Source organism: Gadus morhua, chromosome 11 (assembly GCF_902167405.1).
Source record: "Gadus morhua chromosome 11, gadMor3.0, whole genome shotgun sequence".
Lineage (NCBI taxonomy): Eukaryota > Metazoa > Chordata > Actinopteri > Gadiformes > Gadidae > Gadus > Gadus morhua.
Window position 1 is genome coordinate 22,570,633 of NC_044058.1, and position 19,549 is coordinate 22,590,181.

The following is a 19,549-nucleotide window of genomic DNA, read 5'->3' on the forward strand; positions in this document are numbered from 1 at the left end:
TTTGTTTCAAATTACATTTTATTGAAACAGAGCAGAACAGGTACTACAGCTCATTATGCAGCACTTTTCCTCTGATAATAAATAAGGATACATGGTTGTGCGACCTTTTTTCACCTTAAAGGTGAAATGCAGCTAAACATTTGAATAAAAACTAAGCTGATTTGCTTGCAACAACAACAACAATTTGTGAAGTGTTGATTATAGTCAGGACTCTTTCTATGCTAAGCATGGTTATAAGGATTTGAATGAAGTAATAATAAGCTCAGGTTTCCCAATTGAAGACATAGATAGATATAGATACAAAAAAGCCACATAAAAAATATGTTTCATACTAACGTTTATCAATATATATGCTCCTGAATTATGCACAGGGATAAGCCTACGACTTGCATTGTTATCAGCGAAATAACAGCTATTTTTTTACATATATTTTAAATGAATGTACTGACAAACCATTATCATATGATTGAATACATTTGTCAACCTAAAACTGAGATCCAATATTCAAGGGAAGCGGGAAACAGTGATCAATCCTAGCTGTGCTACTCTGTTCACCTAAGTTCTGCCTTTTCCGTTATTCGTTTTCAGTTCTGTTGGCTCTGGTTGAAGGTGGTCTTGACGCTGATTTCCAGAGCTGAAGACATCAGAGCAGAGGAAGAGGGATCGCATACTTCTTCATCAGCAGCAGCTGCTGGCTCTGGTTTCCTCTTTGGTGGAACACTCCAGCTCAGGTGGAAGTCAGTCTTTCCAGCGTTGGTCAGAGTGGCGCCAAACTTAGGAGAGGATCAGGGATAGTATATGTTCTCATTCAACCTGCAAACTGCAAATGCAAATTGCTGACTAGCTTGCACAAATAGTTAAAGTTAACTAAAATCTGTGTTCCATGTTCACACACAACTCATGCCAATCAGAAGGAAAAGGGCTAAAGGCTAATTCCTTTGAAACATAAGCAGTGGACAACCAAAACATGCTCATTAATATAAGTGGAGCTCCTGGAATATTGATGTTGAGTGAAGGTATGAAGCCATAAAACGGGGGTAAAAGGGTATAGGTAAAGAACAGATTCTGTTACTCCTGAATACCAAGGGTTCCACTCAAGGTGATTATGATTTTTGTTTTGAATACAAGATGCGTGGAGTCTTACTTGTTGTAGGATGTTGTCCTGAACGTTCGGGTCTGTCAGATCCAAGTCAGACGAAATTGTTATCTTTAGTATGGTCTGTTTCAGAGCTGGGAGAGCAACAACCCACCAAGAGAAGGTGCAACATTAGTATTCAGACCAGAACCACCCCCGGTATGACACTGTTAGAAACAAGACAACAAATGCATGGTGAGCGAATGAGATGCATTGCACGTTTCTTCCGCTGCTCACCTCTGGTGCAGAAGAACGGATACACATCTCTGCAGTCAGTGCAGATAAATCCATCGGGAACTAATTTGACGCACATTGCATTACCGCCCATGTTGTTGGGCTGACCTGGGGCCCAGTGTCTGAACTCGCTGAGGCTGCCGTCTTGCCAGGCCCAGGGCTCTCGGTAAAGGCCGATCCACGCATTGCTGGAGAGTTGCACGAACAGGAGCCAGAATTTGGACTTGGCATGGTCATTCTCCTTCTGAGACTTGATCACTGCAAGGTCGACAAACCAAAACCGGCAGTGGTCCCTGGCGTCCTCCCACGTCTTCATCTCGAAGACCAGATGGTAGTCTGGTTTTGATGGGGAGCCTGAGAGGGACATAGCGTCCAGCTGTCACAGTTAATACAGTAGCAGCAGCAACAACGTGGAATAATAAGTGTGTGTCTCAGAGAGTGATCAGTGTCTCTCTGGGACCATTGGTCAGAGAGTGGTCAGAGAGTGACCAATGGTCAGATATACACTCTCTAACCATGGTCGGAGAGACTGTCTCTGACCATTCTCTGAACAACTCTCTTGTCAGAGACCCTCTTGATACAGGACTCTCTCTGTCTCTCTGACCATTGGTCAGAGAATGGTCAGAGAGACACTCTTCATCACTCTGTCTTGTCAAAGAGTGTCTCTCTGATCGTTCTCTGACCAATGGTCAGAGAGGGGTCAGAGAGCGGTCAGAGAGTGACCAATGGTCAGATTTACACTCTCTAAGCATTCTATGACCATACACTCTCTAACCATTCTATGACCAACATTGGTCATATAATGTTCAGAGATACACTCCTCGCTATTCTCTGACAACTCTCTTGTCAGAGAGGGTCTCTTTGACCATTTTACAGAGAGACACTCTCTCTGACAGGTCAGAGAGAAATTTATACAAAATCACATTGATACGAAATCTTCCATTACCGCTGAAACAAAGAAAGTGTCTCAGAGAAGAACACTCTTGGTTCCTCCAGCTGCCGTCCGAATCCATCCACACACATACCTCCTCGTCGTTTTTAAAATCAGGCTCGCCCGATTTAAAATTAAGATACCCTGACGCGTACTCAAAGGACCATTTCCACGAGTTGGTGTATACGTCAATGGTCTGCATGCTGGTCGCCGGGTCATCGTTCAGCCCGATCCAACGCGTGGAGTTGCTCCTCATGTCGTGGAGCTGCTGCAAATCCTGGGCGTCCCTGAGGCTGGCCAGGTCCACGTGATTGCTCCTGCAGTATTGCCGAGCGTTGGTCATGGTCATCGGCGTATCCACCGCCACAAACCGGTTCAGGTTCCCGGCGCCAGAAAGGGATAGTCCTTGGTGTGAAAAGAAGAAGTGTGTGGATGCTTAGGTGGTTATCCAGAGGTTATTATGAGACAGAAAAATATAAATATGGACGAAGACAACCGTGGCAGACGAAGACTTTATTAAACTTTTTTTTTCTTAACCATATAATAGTGGAAGGGCAAACGTTGCCCATGCAACGAATCGTAATCTGACTTTAACCACGACATTGACTACATTTAAAGCTGACCGAAAGGTAAGTAGGATCCACACTCAGCTGGATCGATTTCGTTAAGTAGACCTGAATGATAATTTAATAATATAATAATTAATTCATAGAGAAAATGCCCCTCACTGGATCGTCTCGTTACGTGTTATCATCGATACCTTTTCTAGTTCAGATGTTTCCAATGGCTGAGGTAGAACAGTGACACGGTGCAGGTTTAATGATGGCCTAGTTAGTCATTCAGAAAATAACTTTGTAATTAATAACTAATAATAACTCGCAGGCCTACCTGAAAGGAGGTGCATCAGCAGGACTTGGGTATCCATACTACTTTGTTGTACTGCTCAACGAAAAAAAATCCTTTAATTAATCAACATTGTTAGAGTTTCAATGCATAAATATAACATGGTATTGGAACTGTGTCCATCTTACAATTAAAATACTTACCGCAAAATGAACTCTCCGTGGGAGAGGTAAGTCTGTGTGTGGACTTCTTTGTCAAATTGCAATTTGTGTCATAGCTAGTGTGCCACAATTTGTTAAATCATATCGTTCAGCTTAAACCTTTACTTTCAGTATACACATGCACCTACCGCACGCGCACACACACACACACACACACACACACACACACACATACACAGACACACGCACACATTTTCTTTTCACAACCCTAAGATTAACCTGAAAGTTAATTTATTAAACTAACAAACATAATATAGAAGTTCCATGCAAGATCCATTACGCTACAATGTTAAGGTATTTGCTTTGAAAAATCAACAACAGTGCTCAAGCCATCACTAACAATTCAGAGTTTAACTAGTGATTATCTCATGAGTATCATACGCATCAATAACTGAACCTATGAATAATAACTACATTGGAGGGTAGGCCTACTTACATGTCAGTGCTCCAGTCTGCTAAGTGCCTAACTGAAACCATCAATAGTACGATGGAGAATCCAGCCCACTACTTGCAAACACAGAAGGGAGGACTCTCTGGGTTACTGATTTACGTAAAGGTTGAGGATAAAGTGATTCAATTTAGAAATGCCTAACATGTAACCCAAGTAGTCAACTATAACCGTATTGATACAATTACTATTATAGACCATTAAAAAAATGCAAAAATAGAACATTTATTTAAAAAACTTTAATGTGCATTTACAACATTTGGACAAATTACGCAACAACAAAAGTCTTTATAGTTGGGTTTGTTTGTTCACAAAAAAGGGTTGTTAGAACGGCATAAAAATTATTAGAAATCAATCTGCTATTTATATTTATTGTCAAAGTGATGAACTGCAGTTATCAAAAGGTACAGAAATCCAAATGACACTAAATGTTTCAAATTACATCATAAAATTAGTCCTATATCGTTACTTTGATATTATTATATTGTATATTTAATGAGCCTTCCAATACATTAGTCAAACATTTACATTGTATTAAATATATATCTGTACATATTTTACACAAACAAAAACAATGTGATGACATAGTCTTCATACATCATATATCTGTACAGTCACACCCAATTCATAAAGAAGACATTAAGTCCCAGTACATTACACACAACGCATGGACAAACAAATAAAGAACAAACAATAACGAATTTATTGTATTTTTTGAATTAAAGTAGTAATAATTACATTCTCCCCCAAAAAATATAGATTGCATTTCATATGAAAATACTAATAATAGTAATTATGCAAATAATAATTATAAATTGAGCTTGTTCGTTTTTAAACGGAGGCGGTTTTGATCTTATTGGGAGGGTTAGTGAACATGTGTTAATGACCTTGAACCATACTACCCACACGCGTCCCCCTGGCTCCTGAGCCTTCGTAGTATCGGCTCTCCTCCAACACCTCCTCGATGACCGCCTGAAACGTACGAGAACCAACCATCCCGGAAGTCATTCACTCATCACCGATTCTTAAGTTGTTTTACTCCTCGCTGAAAAAAGTCAAGTCAAGTCATATTGCAAGAAAAATGTATGAAGATCAAGGCAATTGTTGTTGTTATGAAATACTTCCACTGAATGCTGCTCCTAAATGTTGTTTTTTCTATAGTCTTTTGCTTTCGACTCGTGATTTTTAATGTATAACCCGTTTTTCTTTTTCTTTGTGACGTTTCTTTTCAGCCAGAATTACATTTGTATTGCACCTGATTGAAGTATGTTTTTTCTTCTCTCACGAGAGTTTTGTACAATGTTTATGACATGGACCTATTAAAGAATGATTTATGGTTAATAAAAAAAACACAATAACGTATCCCCGGTTCAAACCGTAAACGTCCATCAAATCCACATGAACCAGAAGGAACGATTCAGACCAATCAACAGTGGTTATTAAACCAAACAAAAACATTGGTGCACTCTGCATCAGTGTGTAGAGACTCGTGTGTAGAGACTCGTTGTATGAATGCATCTATCTCAGCCCAACTCCAAGGACGCTTTGCATGAACGCTTCAGCTAAATGATCGAATGGAAATGTGAAAGTAATGGAGCAAATCCAAGACTGATCCCTCGGAAATCCAGCGAGCCTTACTGGTAACCTAATTCTGTCTAGACAAAAGGCCATTTATAAAGCCTCCGATATATAAACAAACGTGTAAGGCAAATGTGTATTAAAATGATCATTCAAATGGGTACGGCAAATTGTATTTATTTGGCATGCCAACAAGAATGGCCTTGAACCCATGGGTTCTATGCCCACATTATGTCATCATCCCTTCTCTGTATCAGACTACTTTCCTGTCTGTTTTCACTGTTCAATCTATCAAGAAATAAAAAAAACAAATAACTCATAAATACAGAAATCTAGAAATCAATGACATGTATGCACTCTCAACGTTGTGGGACGCTTTGGAAGGAAACGGGGAACCCAGCAATATGTAAAAACAGACCTGCATTTGTTCGTAAGACACACCGTCCCTGAAGGAACCTTCGTCCATCGTCTCTGAGAGCACAGAGAGAATGTACACTTTAAATGATGCAACGTATCGTGGGCGTGTGCTGTGCTGGCGCTCCATGTCGCCAGGCAGGAGTGTGCGCGGGGTGATGGCTGGTTTAACATTGAATGCTCAATGTGCAACAGGTGTGCAGCCTCGCCCAGCCCGATCATTTGGTCAATACTGAACAATCATGCAGCTGCAATGTTGGCATGTTTTTATCTTGCATTTACAATAACATTGCTACTTCTCGTATTGTATATATATTTTCAGTTTGTACTTTTTTAAATGAGTGATATTACGCCACCAGGTGTGAGTGAGATAAGCCAAAATCTGCCCTTCCCTGTGCCTTAATGACATCACAAGTGGGCGTGTCCACCTATGTATTCTGGATAGATCAGTGTACCAGCCTAACCAGTGGACTGTCGCAAATGTTGCTTATCTATCCGTTATACATCTAGGTGGACACTATCACTTGTGATGTCGGTGAAACGCAGGAAAAGGCAGTTTCAAACGTCTCGTAATGGTTAATCACACTCACACCTGGTGGCACAATATCACCCCTTAACTCTTTCGATTGCGTTAAAAGTTCATTACTCTCCATAAGTACTTCTGTCCTGTATCTTCTGCTGTGGCCCCCTTTTCCCCATCTCGGATTAAAAAAGAACAATCTTATCCTATCTTAATGTAACCAAAGAACAACCGGAGATGATTTGAGCATCAGCCAGTGGGAGCTTTCTGAAGACCACAGGGGGTTTCAATCCCATGACCTGAAGTTCCAAAAGCACCCTCCAAGCCGCCATCTTGGTATTTTCACATAAAAATAGTACTTAGCATTGTGTAGCATCCTATCTATCCTATCTAGCTATCGTTGTTGTATACCGGGAATGGGTTAACCTAGCGATTGTTAGTGCTTGGCACTTGGTTCTATGAACATCCTTACTGTACCAAACAGCGATATATTGTTGTTTCTCTTTCTTCTGATAAATGTACTTACTGCAAGTTGCTTTGCTTTCATAAAAGTGTCTTAATGCCCTAAATGTAGATCCTTATCTACTCATTCCAAGTACTTCCAAGCTCCCAGGCAACCAGTCCTTCAAGAAAAGCGGTGTGGACTAAAACGAGGGATTTTAAATAATAATGGTGAAAAAAAGTACAAGATGGCATCATGTGAAGCCCTCCTACAGACGGTGTTCTCTACAGAGAACCAGGCTCTGTGTTCACAGAGACACGGTGGTACCTGGCTTATGAGGAGCGTTCAGTGGGGCCTTGACGGAGAGACTCTGCTGCCACCAGTCGGAGCTGGCTGAGCCCAGTTCCACCGGCTCAGAGGAGCCCAGGAGCACCTGTGGGTTCAGAACAGAGCCAGGGTCAGAGCCAGGTGTACCTCCACCTGATCCATCATCACTGTTGTCATATTAACATTACATTTCGGGTGTCGGGACGCTTTTATCCAAAGCGACTTACAATATGTAGGTTTTTCAGAAGGAAGAGAAACAACAATATATCGCTGTCGGTACAGTAAAGATGTTCACAGAACCAAGTGCCAAGCACTAACAATCGCTAGGGTTAACCCATTCCCCGAATGATAGCTAACAAAGATAGCTAGGATTAGATGATACATAAACTGGTGGTGGTGGTGGGGGTGCAGCTCACCTAGACTGCAAAGTCTAGGTGAGCTCTGAACCAATGGGTCTTGAGACTTTTGAGGAAGCTGCTCAAGCTATAATACAGTCAATATTAGGTGAAGGAATGGTGCTATCCTGTTTCGTTCATCAGGGCTGGATCTAATGTGGTAGGTGATTTGGTTTGTTATGATGAATGACACGCTGTCCCCTGACCTTGCTGAGCGTGACCTTCAGGCCGAGGGCGCTGCTCCCCTGGTGGAACAGGGACTTCTTGAACCTCTCCACCAGCCGCCTCCCGCGGCCCCTGCTGTGAGAGGCTGGAGGGAGCTGGGGAGGGAGGAGGCCACACACACGCACACACACACGCACACGCACACGCACACGCACACGCACAGGCACACACACACACACACGTGGATTCAAGTGTATCCATTGTAACAGAAAGTGAACCCGGGTGATCAGTGGTGTAGTCTATTTTATTGTAGTGGGTATACTGTGATGATTCCCTCCCAGCCTCGTACAAACCCGTCCGACCGGTACGTGTACGTGTGTGGCGCTTATGGGGTGTCGCACCACACTCACCAACGCAGGGGTCTACAACCCGCTGATTTAAGAGTATAACGATTATCAACAATCATGGAAAGAACCAGTTTTAATAACAGTATGAACAAATAGAACACAAAAATGACAAGTTGTTCTTTGTATATCTATAGTAGCAATAGCACATGCTAAACAGGGACAAAATCTACTCAAAATAATTTAATGAACTGTTTACATCAATGGCTAACCATTGCATGAGAAGGAGATGACAGGAGACTAATGTTTCACTCTTTCAATTGCTCTAATTTGAGCTCTTACTGTTGTTATCTAACATACCATACAGTAATTGAATTGTGTAAAAGTGTGAAATTACTGCACCTTAAAAATGACCATGAATTAGCTATACTCTCATTTGCATAGTGATTAACATTATGAATTTCAATTGTGTATACCAACTGTATGTTGGCTGACATTTACCTATAACTTTTTTTCCCTCCACTCTAACCAAGGATGCCTGTTTTTAAATTCCCTAGCCTGACACCCAGTCTGAAAGGCTGGCCAGGGGTTCTCATCTAAAAGTAACAAGGAGATATAAAGTGGGATTAAAACATTGTCTTCTGTTGACTACTTATTATGTGGTTTACACATTAATACGGGAGGACTGGACACACACACGCACGCCCACGCACGCACACACGCGAGAAGGAGGGGCTTGGCCCGCCAACTAACGTGCAGAGATGCAGGGGCAGCTTCGCGCTTCGTAACAGAGACTGGGCAGAGCGCGAGCGCGCAGCGGGAATTTTATGAATGGTGAATGTAGGAGATAACTTCACCTGCTTAAAGTATTTTATTGCAGTTATACCCAACCGGTATTTGCGAAAAATAAACAGAAGTCAAAGATCTGTCACAAGACGATTGATACGTATCCGTATAAGTGGGTATACGCAAATCCTGGTGCGTTCCTAGTGGGTATACGGCGTATACCTGCGTATCACGTAGACTACACCACTGCGGGTGATGCATCCAGGGTAATGCAGTCATTACTTGGGTGATGCATGCTGGGTAATGTAGTCATCACCTCGATGGTGCAAGCTTGGTAATGTAGGTAGTACCTGGGTGGTGAATGCTGGGTGATGTAGAGATTACCTGGGTGGTGCATGCTGGGCAATTTAGTCATTAGCTGGGTGCTGCATGCTGGGTAATGTAGTCATTACCTGGTTGATGCATGTTGGGTAATTTAGTCATTACCAGAGTGGTGCATGCTGGGTAATCTAGTCATTACCTGGGTCATGCATGCTGGGTAATGTAGTCATTACCTGGGTTATGCATGCTGGGTAATGTAGTCATTACCTGGGTGTTACAAGCGGTGTCATGTAGGCATTACCTGGGTGATGCATGCTGGGTAATGTAGGCATTACCTGGGTGATGTAGATGATTTTGTGCAGCAGGACCAGGAACTTCTGGATGGGGTCGTCCAGCTCTCGGAGCCTCCGCTGGGAGATGGAGATCCCTGCAGAGGCTGAGGGAACGAGCAGCGAGGGAGGGGGGGCGAGCGAGACGCGGTTCATGTCCTCATCAAAGTAGCTGAGCAGAAGGCAGCGTCTCTGAGTTATTGAAAGGGTTGAAATCGCTGTGTGATGCAGTGGTGAGTTACCTGGTCGTGGCTTAGTTTTTGGAACAGCGCAGTTGTCCCTTACCATGAAAAACAAAAGAACAACAATTCAATTCTGTCTGTCTCATTTTTCTCTGTCATGCTAAGTCAGTCTGTCCTGCTTACCCAGATAGAGGGGTGTCTGGTGGGACCGTGTTTCGGCCAGACCCTTTACAAACAAACAAACAAACAAACAAACAAACAAACAAACAAACAAACAAACAAACAAACAGACAAAGGGCTATAGCGTTCAGGCTTCAGCACCCGGACAAAATCAAGTGAATCCTGGTTCAGGAGAACCAGGATCATATCTTAAGATATGTCTTGGAATAGTCCTGCTATTTGACCCCAGTTCTCTGACCCAGTTTCCACTAAGACATGCCGACTCTGTGTGATCAAACGACTAAATCAACTCACGTTCAGGTTTCCTTGAGAAGCCATTGCTGCTTTTCCTGCCGACATCAACAACATCATCTGAGGCGTCCGCTGATGGAAATAACACACAGGAGAACAATCACTAAGCACACAAAATACATCACAGAACACATTGACCTCGTCAGCGTGACGCAGTTAGCGAGTTGGTGGATGTGCTTTGGGTCATGTGATGTGTCAGAGTTCTCCTAGACTCTGAATAGCCTCCCTATTTTCCTCAGACCCCCCCCCCCCCTCTTACGCACCTATTGTTTGTTGTTATTCCTTGCACTTAAAAATAGTGCTAGCATTGAGTAGCATCTTATACTAGCTATCTTTGTTGTACATGGGTAATGGCTAACAACTGATAATGCTTAGCACTTGTTTTTATAAATATCTTTACTGTACCAACAGCAATATTGTTGTAATTACAATTAGGGCATTTAGCAGACGCTTTTATCCAAAGCGTCTTACATCGGTTAATACACACATTGACACACCGACGGCAGAGTCAACCATGCAAGGCGACAGCCAGCTCATCAGGAGCAGTTAGGGTTAAGTGTCTTGCTCAGGGACACATCAACACTCAGCTAGGAGGAGCTGGGGATCGAACTAGCAACCTTTCGGTTACAAGAAAACTGCTCTAGCTCCTGAGCTAAGCCCGACCTGGCCTGTCCTCTTTCTACTGACAAATCTACTTATTGTAAGTCGCTATGGACAAAAGCGTCTGCTAAATGCAAATGTGAATGTAAATGAGTCATGTTAATAGGTCATGTGACTGGTGATGTAATGACCTTGACCCCCATTCTGCTGCGGTTGGTCTGAGCGGCAGGCTGCAGAAGGAGGAGCCGGTGTTGTGGTCTTCATGGTGGCCTCCTCTGGGCCCTGGGGAGCCTGAAAGACCCGTTTCATTCATTAATGTCCTAATTCAAATGTTTGATCTCTTTTTATTAACTATGCCGTCATGTAGATCTGCCGCTGAGACATGCACCCAACTAGGATGAATAAAGTGAAACAAACCCTTCTCTTCACATCTGGTTTCATTGGGATCCAGCTGGGATTAGATTATGTGAGATACTACCTCAGAAAGTAACAAGAAAAAAATACTGGGTTTGATGCCCAATGTTCCCAACCGGCTGTGGGCATCCTTAAACAACCCTACCTGTTTCATAATGAATAATGAATAATAATAATGATGCATCTGAGCAGACTTTGTATCAGAGCGTATGGTTCTAGACAAAAGCGTCTACGCAGCGACTAACCAGTGAAAAGTGACTCACTACCTGCGGGGGGCCTGAGATCAGACCGCCCATCTGCCCCTTGTGCCGCTCCAGGAAGTACTTCTGCGCGCGCTTCCTGTCCCGGTCCGCCCGGCGCTGCAGTGCATGATGGGAGGCGTAGAAGCTGTCCATCAGGCTCATCATGATGTCCGAGATGCTGGCGCTAACCTCCACCACGTCGGGCCGCCGCTCGGCGTCGGGGCTCAGACACCTTGGGCCACGGGGCCGAGGAGAGGGGGGCAGGGTGTGGGTCTGGGTCTGTAGAACGTCAGGGGCCTCTAAGGGCCCCTGCTTTACCACCAGGTGGGATGTGGCTCAGCTGTTAAAAGTATTCAGTAAATCTAGCGACATCGACTGGCATCGACTCCCCCTTGTCAACGATGGACACGTTTGGGAATGAAGGGTTCAACGTGAACCAAAATGGTGGATGGTAAATGGACTGCCTTTATATAGAGCTTTTCTTACCAGTGGCAACTGTCACGCCCAGCTTTGCCGTGCTGGATGTGCCTCTCTACCTGCCTTGCTTGGCGTGTCATGATTATCCGTGTTCCGTGTCCGTGTTCCTTCTATCGCCACTAGGGAGAGCTGTTTCTATTGGCCGTGCCAGGCTAATGACTGGGCTGATTGAGCTGGAGATAAAAGACGCCTTTCCCGTCGGCTCGGTCTCTCTCACTACTGCTATGGCCTGACGGGGAAGGGCTGGCTGCAGCTTCGCTCCTCATCTTTACCTCACTTTGCTTTATATTACATCTACTGATATGCACTACACTTTTGGTTTGGCTTCCCCTTACTGATAAGGTTTTGCATTTAGCACTTTAAATAAATAATTGTTCCATCTTTATAATCAGCGTGGCCTCCCTTTGTTATGTCAGCTCTACTCGAGCCAAGTGGTCCTGACACAACTCAAAGCACTTTACAATATCGCCTTCAACATTCACACAACGGCGGCGGTGTCAACCATGCAAGGCAACAGGGTAGGGTAAGGTGTCTTGCTCAGGGACACCTCGACGCTTGAACTAGCAACCTTCCAGCCGACCCGCCCTGTGTCCTGGGCCGCATGCCGCCCACCCGGAAGGGGGGCTGAGCAGGTGGGTTTGAGGAGACCGCAGGACACTGGGTGTGTGCTGTGAAAGCAGGCGTTGGTCTCTCACCACTTGATCATGCCGGTGACTCTCTCTGAGAACAGTGGGTCATCCACAGGCTGGTACACGGCCTCCACGATCTGAACACACGACCAATCCCACGGCACTTCAAAACAGCATTGTGGGCTGTTTTGAAATGCCGTGCGATGTATAGTTTCTGTGTGTGTTCACGAGTGTGTGTGATTGCTGTTTATGTGTATGTAAGTGTGTGTGTATGTGTGTTTTAATGTGTTTGTGTGTGTGTGCATGTGTGTGTGTGTGCTTGTGTGCGCAATAATTGTGTTTAATAATTAATAAGGGCCAAATTGTATTAATTAAAAGGATGCGTGACTGTGTTTGTGTGACTGTGTGTGTCTGACTGTGTGTGTGTGTGAGAGTGTGTGTGTGATGGTTGCCTTGGTGGCCAGAGACAGCATGTTGGTGCTGTAGAAGGGGGTCCGCAGGGTGGTCATCTGGTACAGGATGCACCCCAGGGCCCAGATGTCGGCCTTCTCCCCGTAAGGCTCGCACTTAACGATCTCTGGACTAACACACACACAGACACATACACATACACACACACATACACAAAAATTAACACACACACACACACACACACACACACACACACACACACACACACACACACACACACACACACACACACACACACACACACACACACACACACACACATATATATACATACACACACACACACACTCAAAACACACAAAGACATGAAATGTCATTCAATCATCAAATGGCCAGATGTTCCCACTCGTCTATTTGAATGTTAACGACCTCAGAATTCATCCACATACACACACACACACAGACACACACACTCACACACTCTCACACACACAGTTGCTTTTCCCCTACCATGTAAGGACTCACCAGGAGTAAAGAATGGTGCCCACCACTGATGTCAGCTTGCTGCTCTCCTGTTTCTGTTTAGCCAGCCCAAAGTCCGCTTAAACCGGAGGGAAACACGAGTTACACAGGTGGGAGTGGAGGAAGTGTGTGTGTGGTGTTCAGAGCGGGCAGTGTGGTGACTGTGCTGGGCTCCTCACTGATCGTAACCTTGTCCCGGTCCCCCATCATGATGTTGTTGGGCGTGAGGTCGCGGTGGACGATCCTCTTCTCCTTGTGCAGGTACCTCAGCGCAAAGCACATCTGGAAGTGGAAGCAGGGTACAGAAACCAGCAGACAGCCTTTCACTCTCACTGATGTTCCAGACCCTCTGCTCACATGTACAGTCTAGTAGTTTAGCAGAGGCATTCATTCACAACAACTTTATTGAACACAGACACACGTCATTATGGAGCAAGCAGAGGTTAAGGGAAAGCTGCGAAAGGATACCTGAGGTAGACTGCGGACGTTGGGCATCGAACCCAGAACCATTTGGTTGTGAGTCAAACACCCTAACCTCTACACATCTCATTAAAATAAAGCACACTTCATGTTCAAGACGTCCTATTTGTTAAACTAAAGTGGGTCCCATCCATCACCTTCCCCACTGCAGTTTGCTGCCAAGGTGTGAAACCCAAAGGGGGGATGTAGGTGGACCGATACCTGGACGAAGATGTTCCAGACCCTCTGCTCGGTGAGCTTCTGCTGCTTCTCCTTCAGAGCACTGAAGAGGTCGGCCAGCGTCACGCCCTCTATCAGCTCCATCACGATGTACAGCCGGCCCCCTAGAGGGCAGCAGACTCCGGGTCACAGGCAGGGACGCTAGGCTATGTGCCTGGCCAGGTGCCCGTTTTCTAAGGCCCTTCTTTCGCAACCAGGTGTACTCCGTGGTCATGGTGGGCGATCTTTGGTGCATAGATGAATGCTGGCCACCTATCCGCTTGCATGGCTTGTGAATGACCTCATGCTTGGTTGCAAAAATAAGGGTCCTTTAAAATGAATGCGTTGGGATGCAAACAATCATGATTATCGTATGGAAATAGCTTTCCTCACCTTCTAGAAACGTCTTGTAATATTTTACGATGTTGGGATGAGACATCTACAGAACGAGAAAACCAAGAGCATGCGTTCATTAAATGAATAACAACACATTATTCATTACTGTTTAGTAGATGAACCGACACTTTCAAAGGGATTTACAGTGAATTTGTTTAAATATACGTTATTCATTTATTCATTCATGAGCAGGTAGGGGTCAGGCAGACTTAATTTACACACTTACAGTATGTTGTACGTCCTGTCACTTAAAAGTAGTCACTTAGCATTGTGAAGCATCTCGTCCTCACTAGCTCTGATGTATAAGGGTTAACCCAGTGATTGTTAGTGCTTGGCACTTGATTCTATGAACATCCTTACAGTACCAACAGCGATATAGTGTTTCACTTTCTTCTGTTCTCATGTAGTCCCTTTGCATATAGGTGGCTACTAAATGCATACAGATGTAACGTGGAGAGTTATGCAGATGGGAGTCCGATCCGACCACTAGACTCCAGACGCGGAGTGTGTTACGTAAAGCAGCACCTGCTCTCTAATGATGTTGAGCTCAGAGACGATGTCCTCCACCGTGCTGTCCCGGGAGCGCTTGTCCTTCCCGAAGGCCGGGCTGAGGAGGTTCACCTCCTTCAGAGCCAGCAGGTTCTGCCCACACTGCTTACGCACCTGGCCATGGACACACACACACACACACATGCGCGTGCGCGCACAGGCATGCACAGGCACACAGGTATATACACCCACACCCACACACGCACGCACGCACAAACACACACACGCGCACAGGCACACACATGCATATGCACTCTCACACACACACACGATTGATCTGTCAATGCATTTGCAAGTATTCGTTACTTTCTCTTATTTTAAATGTTAATTTCTGTGACTCATTGTTTTGTTGACATGTGCCGCTGCTCAGCCACATCTCATGCTCTGCTAGCCATCCCTGGAAAGGAGACTCCCCTCTGTCCCTTCCTGTACCTGTTAACCTTGTTAACTGTTTTTCCTGGTCTGTTTGAAGGCTCAGGGTGACGGAGTGCGGTTTAAACAGGGCCGAAGACAATCAGTGCTACCATAGAGACTCAGAGACTGAGGTAGGAGTGTATGAAGGGGCAGCAGGACCTTGAAGACGCTGCCGAAGGCCCCAGTGCCGAGGTGGTCCAGCACCGCGTAGCCATTTATGACCCTGATTGGCGGGCAATTCTGATTGGAGGATTCAATGCCCTCCCTCAAAGCCCGGAGCTCCTCCTCCTGCAACAGGTCACAGCCAATCAGTACACACCTGAGCAGAACTAGACCTTGATAAAATTGGATTAGAAAAAGGGGGAAAGTAGAATGGATCCAAATAGAATAGAGCAGAGCAGAAGGAAGTACAGTAGAATAGAAAGAATATACTAGAACATAACTGAATGAGATAAAACACAAAACAGGACAGCATAGATATGACACAACTAAAGTAGAATAGAGTAGAATAGAATAGCACAAAGTAGAATATAACAGAATGTAAGTGAAGCAGACTTTAACAGACTGAAAAATTGTATAATTTAACTAAATAAAGTAAATAGAGTATGACATTGATCAGACTTAAACAGGGCCAAATAGACAAAATAATGGAATGAATAATAGCATATGGGTTCTGCTCACAGTGTAGAGGGAGACTGCGGCCTGCAGAGCTTCGTATGCTGTCAGGTCTCGGATGTAATGTCCAACATCAATAAACATCTCAAAGAGCTCTGTGGGAAAAAGCCTGCAACGGAAACCAATGGGGATTCCTCAGAGGAGAGTCGCTCCAAAACAAACGTTTGCAGTGATAAGAGTTTGTTCCGCTCTCCTGCGGTACATATTAAAATGGCACATCTTTGAATACCGCTCGCAGACTTAGGCCCAATCCCATTTCTACCCCTTACCCCTTCCCCTTGCCCCTCCCCCTTGTTTTGAAGGGTTAAGGGGAAGGGGGAAGGGGAAGGGGTAGAAATGGGATTGGGCCTTAGGCCCCTTACCCCTTAAAAACAAGGGGGAGGGGCCAGGGGAAGGGGTAAGGGGTAGAAATGGGATTGGGCCTTAGTCTGTCGAATATAAAGCAGGGATTAACACTAACATTTTAAGTAAAGGTCTAGGGGCCATCAAGCTCCAAAACCTGGCGGCCAGAAATTGTAAAAGTGATGTGGTGTTTCCTGAAGGCATAGTTTCTAGGGCTGGGTATCGCCACTGATTTCCCAAACCTGAAAATATCTCACAAAAGAAATGCTAACGTGTCCGTATGTTTGGTGTCAACCTCACCTTCTGAAGAGAGCTCTGTTCCTCTCCACGCTGAAGAGGAACCGTAGGGTCCGGAAGGCGTAGCACTGCAGCAGAACCAGACAACACGCACGTTCATCCCTCACCGCGTCACGCTCACATCGGCCTCTGTGGAGGTGCACGCACGACGCCCTGTCTCCTACCTGTAGAGAGGCTGCCTTCACAGCAGGGTCCTGGGGCAGAATCAGCTTAGCAACGACGTAGATGCCGTTCTCCTGCAAGCACACGGGTTCCAGTCCAGTCTTTGACACTGCTTCAGTACTTTACTGTTATATCGTACAAGATTGACGGTTTGGTCGTTGGGCAGATGTTTTCATCCAAAGTCCCCCCCCCTCCCGACCTGCGAGTCATACCTGGCTGTGCACCAGCGGTCCACAGTGGGTGTCAGTCTGGGGTGCTCATCTTACCTGAACCAGGTGATAGGCGTTGGAGTCGTCCAGGACAAGCTCCGTCAGAGCTGCACAGCATGCTGGGAAATGATGGAATCATGAATATACTTCATAACAATTGTAACTATGATTGTTTTCCCGTGTGTAATGAATTGTAAAGTACATAGATTTATAGCATCAACATTTTTCCCAGGACCGGGAGAAAACGTGTTTTAGATTAGAACCTTCTAGTTCTGGTATTCTCTTATGTTGTAAAACGCTGCAGCAGAATATAAATGGACTGCATTTATGGAACACTTTTCTAACCAGTGGCCACTCAAAGCACTTTAAAATATTGCCTAACATTCGCCCAATCATGAACACATTCACACACCGACGGCGATGTCAACCACGCGAGGCGACAGCCAGCTCGTCAGGATCAGTCAGGGTGAGGTGCCTCGCTCAGGGACACCTCAAGTCTCAGCTAGGAGGAGCCGGGGATTGAACTAGCAACCTTCCGGTTACCAGCCAACCCGCTCTACCTCCTGAGCCACATGCCGATATACTGCAGTTTTAGCTCATATTCTGCATGGGGCTGGTCTCACCAGCCTGCAGGGCCAGGGTGCTGGCCCTCTGCTCCGCGGGGGGGAGCTCCTCCGAGCAGGGCGGTCCCTGGAGGCGGCCTGCGGCGTTGGCGCTGGAGAGGTCCTCGACGGAGGAGCGGTCCGACACGAACGTCCCCTCGCTGCAACACGTCATGAGTCATCACACGCCAACAGTCAAACAGAGCCCGATGTCTGCCCAGACCCCCCGGACAAACAGCCAGCATAACAGCCAGCCACAACAACAGTCAAACAGAACACAAGATCCATCAAGACACCCAGACAAAAGAGCCAGACAAACAGTCACACACCCAGACAAACAGCCAGCCACTAACAGTCAAACAGAACCCAATGTCTGCCCAGACCCACACACAAACAGCCAGCAAAACAGCCAGCCACAACAACAGTCAAACAGAACACAACATCCATCCAGACAAACGCCCAGCCACTAACAACCAATCAAACAGAACACAGCATCCATCCGGAGATCGTGCTAAACAGCCAGCCAAACAGCCAACCAACAACGGTCAACCAGAGCACAACATCTGTCCAGAGACCCTGCTAAACAGCCAGCATAACCGCCAGCCACACCAACTGTCAAACAGAAACCAATGTCTGCCCTGACCCCCAGACAAACAACCACCAAAACAGCCAGCCACAACAACAGTCAAACAAAACACAACATTCTTCCAGACACCCAACCATACAGCCAGCCACTAAGAGTCAAACAGAACCCGGCATCCACCAAGACACCCAGACAAAGAGCAAGACAAACAGTCACACACCCAGACAAACAGCCAGCCACTAAGAGTCCAACAGAACCCCGCATCCACCAAGACACCCAGACAAAGAGCAAGACAAACAGTCACACACCCAGACAAACAGCCAGCCACTAAGAGTCCAACAGAACCCCGCATCCACCAAGACACCCAGACAAAGAGCAAGACAAACAGTCACACACCCAGACAAACAGCCAGCCACTAAGAGTCCAACAGAACCCAGCATCCAACCGGAGCTCCAGACAAACAGCCAGCCACAGCAACGGTCAAACCGAACCCAACATCCATCCTGCCCCCCAGAAGACGATCCAGCCCTCCCCGCGGGCGGTCCACCGGCCTGTTGAGGAGCCGGAGCAGCTGCTGCAGGCCCCCCCAGCTGCGGACCTCTGCGCGGGCGTCCGGGTCCTGGCAGAGCTGCACCAGCACCCAGGCCGAGCTCCACAGCAGCCGCAGGTGGCGGCCGTGCAGCAGACCCAGCAACACCGGCAGACCCTCCAGGTCCCACAACTGCTGCCGGACCCCCGGCACCGGGGCCAGCAGGCGCAGCAGCTCCGCCGCCATCCTGGGGGGGGGGGGGGGGGAGAGAGGGGGGTGGGGGCATGCGAGGGAGCGGTTCGGGAGTCATCGGGGGGTTTACGGTGTTTTGTTCAGACAGGGTAGTGTCGGGTTCATATTTTTAGATCTGTATCCACCTAGATGTAGGCTCTTGGTTTTCTCGTTCTAAAGAAGTCGCATCCCAACATCGTAAAATATTACAAGCCAGGAGAGGTTGCCTAAACCAGCCATCCTCCACACACACTCCCACACATATACAACAAGTAGCAACATGTAGCTAATAACATTGCTACTACTCATATTTTATTTTGTAGTTTGTACTTTTTGGTGATATTATACCACAAGGTGTGAGTGTGATTAGCCATTACAAGTGGTTTGAAATGTTGCCTTTTTCCTGTACCTTAGTGCCATCACAAGTGGACATGTCTACCTAGATGTCTGATGGATAGATCAGTTTACCAGTCTACCCTGTGGATTGTAGCAAATGCTGCT

General features: G+C 46.0%; 2 protein-coding genes across 3 annotated transcripts in view; both read right to left on the reverse strand.

The window, feature by feature from the left end:
- Nucleotides 1–3,859, reverse strand: LOC115553275 (C-type mannose receptor 2-like). Of its 2 annotated transcripts, none has more exons than XM_030369410.1 (6): nt 3,801–3,858; nt 3,189–3,239; nt 2,316–2,705; nt 1,373–1,723; nt 1,145–1,230; nt 1–773 (listed from the first exon to the last, which is right to left on the reverse strand). In XM_030369410.1, exons 2-6 carry the CDS (start codon nt 3,223–3,225, stop codon nt 585–587), a joined length of 1,053 nt encoding a protein of 350 aa, XP_030225270.1. In that variant the 5' UTR covers nt 3,226–3,239; nt 3,801–3,858; the 3' UTR covers nt 1–584. The 2 variants fall into 2 exon arrangements, with proteins under 2 accessions (XP_030225270.1, XP_030225271.1); XM_030369411.1 differs by having other exon boundaries at nt 731–820; nt 3,801–3,859.
- A 791-nt stretch (nt 3,860–4,650) lies between these two features.
- The window catches only part of nek10 (NIMA-related kinase 10), a 21,206-nt gene continuing 6,307 nt past the window's right edge, over nt 4,651–19,549 (reverse strand). The window contains exons 13-36 of the mRNA XM_030369433.1: nt 18,840–19,064; nt 17,727–17,866; nt 17,161–17,222; nt 16,897–16,968; nt 16,736–16,800; nt 16,100–16,202; nt 15,578–15,706; nt 14,981–15,118; nt 14,453–14,498; nt 14,063–14,184; nt 13,561–13,663; nt 13,385–13,460; nt 12,901–13,030; nt 12,515–12,585; nt 11,364–11,574; nt 10,878–10,977; nt 10,090–10,158; nt 9,799–9,841; nt 9,676–9,713; nt 9,440–9,540; nt 7,695–7,808; nt 7,094–7,199; nt 5,809–5,861; nt 4,651–4,784 (exon numbers count right to left, since the gene is read on the reverse strand). Of these exons, the coding sequence (XP_030225293.1) occupies nt 4,692–4,784; nt 5,809–5,861; nt 7,094–7,199; nt 7,695–7,808; nt 9,440–9,540; nt 9,676–9,713; nt 9,799–9,841; nt 10,090–10,158; nt 10,878–10,977; nt 11,364–11,574; nt 12,515–12,585; nt 12,901–13,030; nt 13,385–13,460; nt 13,561–13,663; nt 14,063–14,184; nt 14,453–14,498; nt 14,981–15,118; nt 15,578–15,706; nt 16,100–16,202; nt 16,736–16,800; nt 16,897–16,968; nt 17,161–17,222; nt 17,727–17,866; nt 18,840–19,064 (2,410 nt within the window). The 3' untranslated portion in view covers nt 4,651–4,691. The remainder of the gene's footprint in view (nt 4,785–5,808; nt 5,862–7,093; nt 7,200–7,694; nt 7,809–9,439; nt 9,541–9,675; nt 9,714–9,798; nt 9,842–10,089; nt 10,159–10,877; nt 10,978–11,363; nt 11,575–12,514; nt 12,586–12,900; nt 13,031–13,384; nt 13,461–13,560; nt 13,664–14,062; nt 14,185–14,452; nt 14,499–14,980; nt 15,119–15,577; nt 15,707–16,099; nt 16,203–16,735; nt 16,801–16,896; nt 16,969–17,160; nt 17,223–17,726; nt 17,867–18,839; nt 19,065–19,549) is intronic.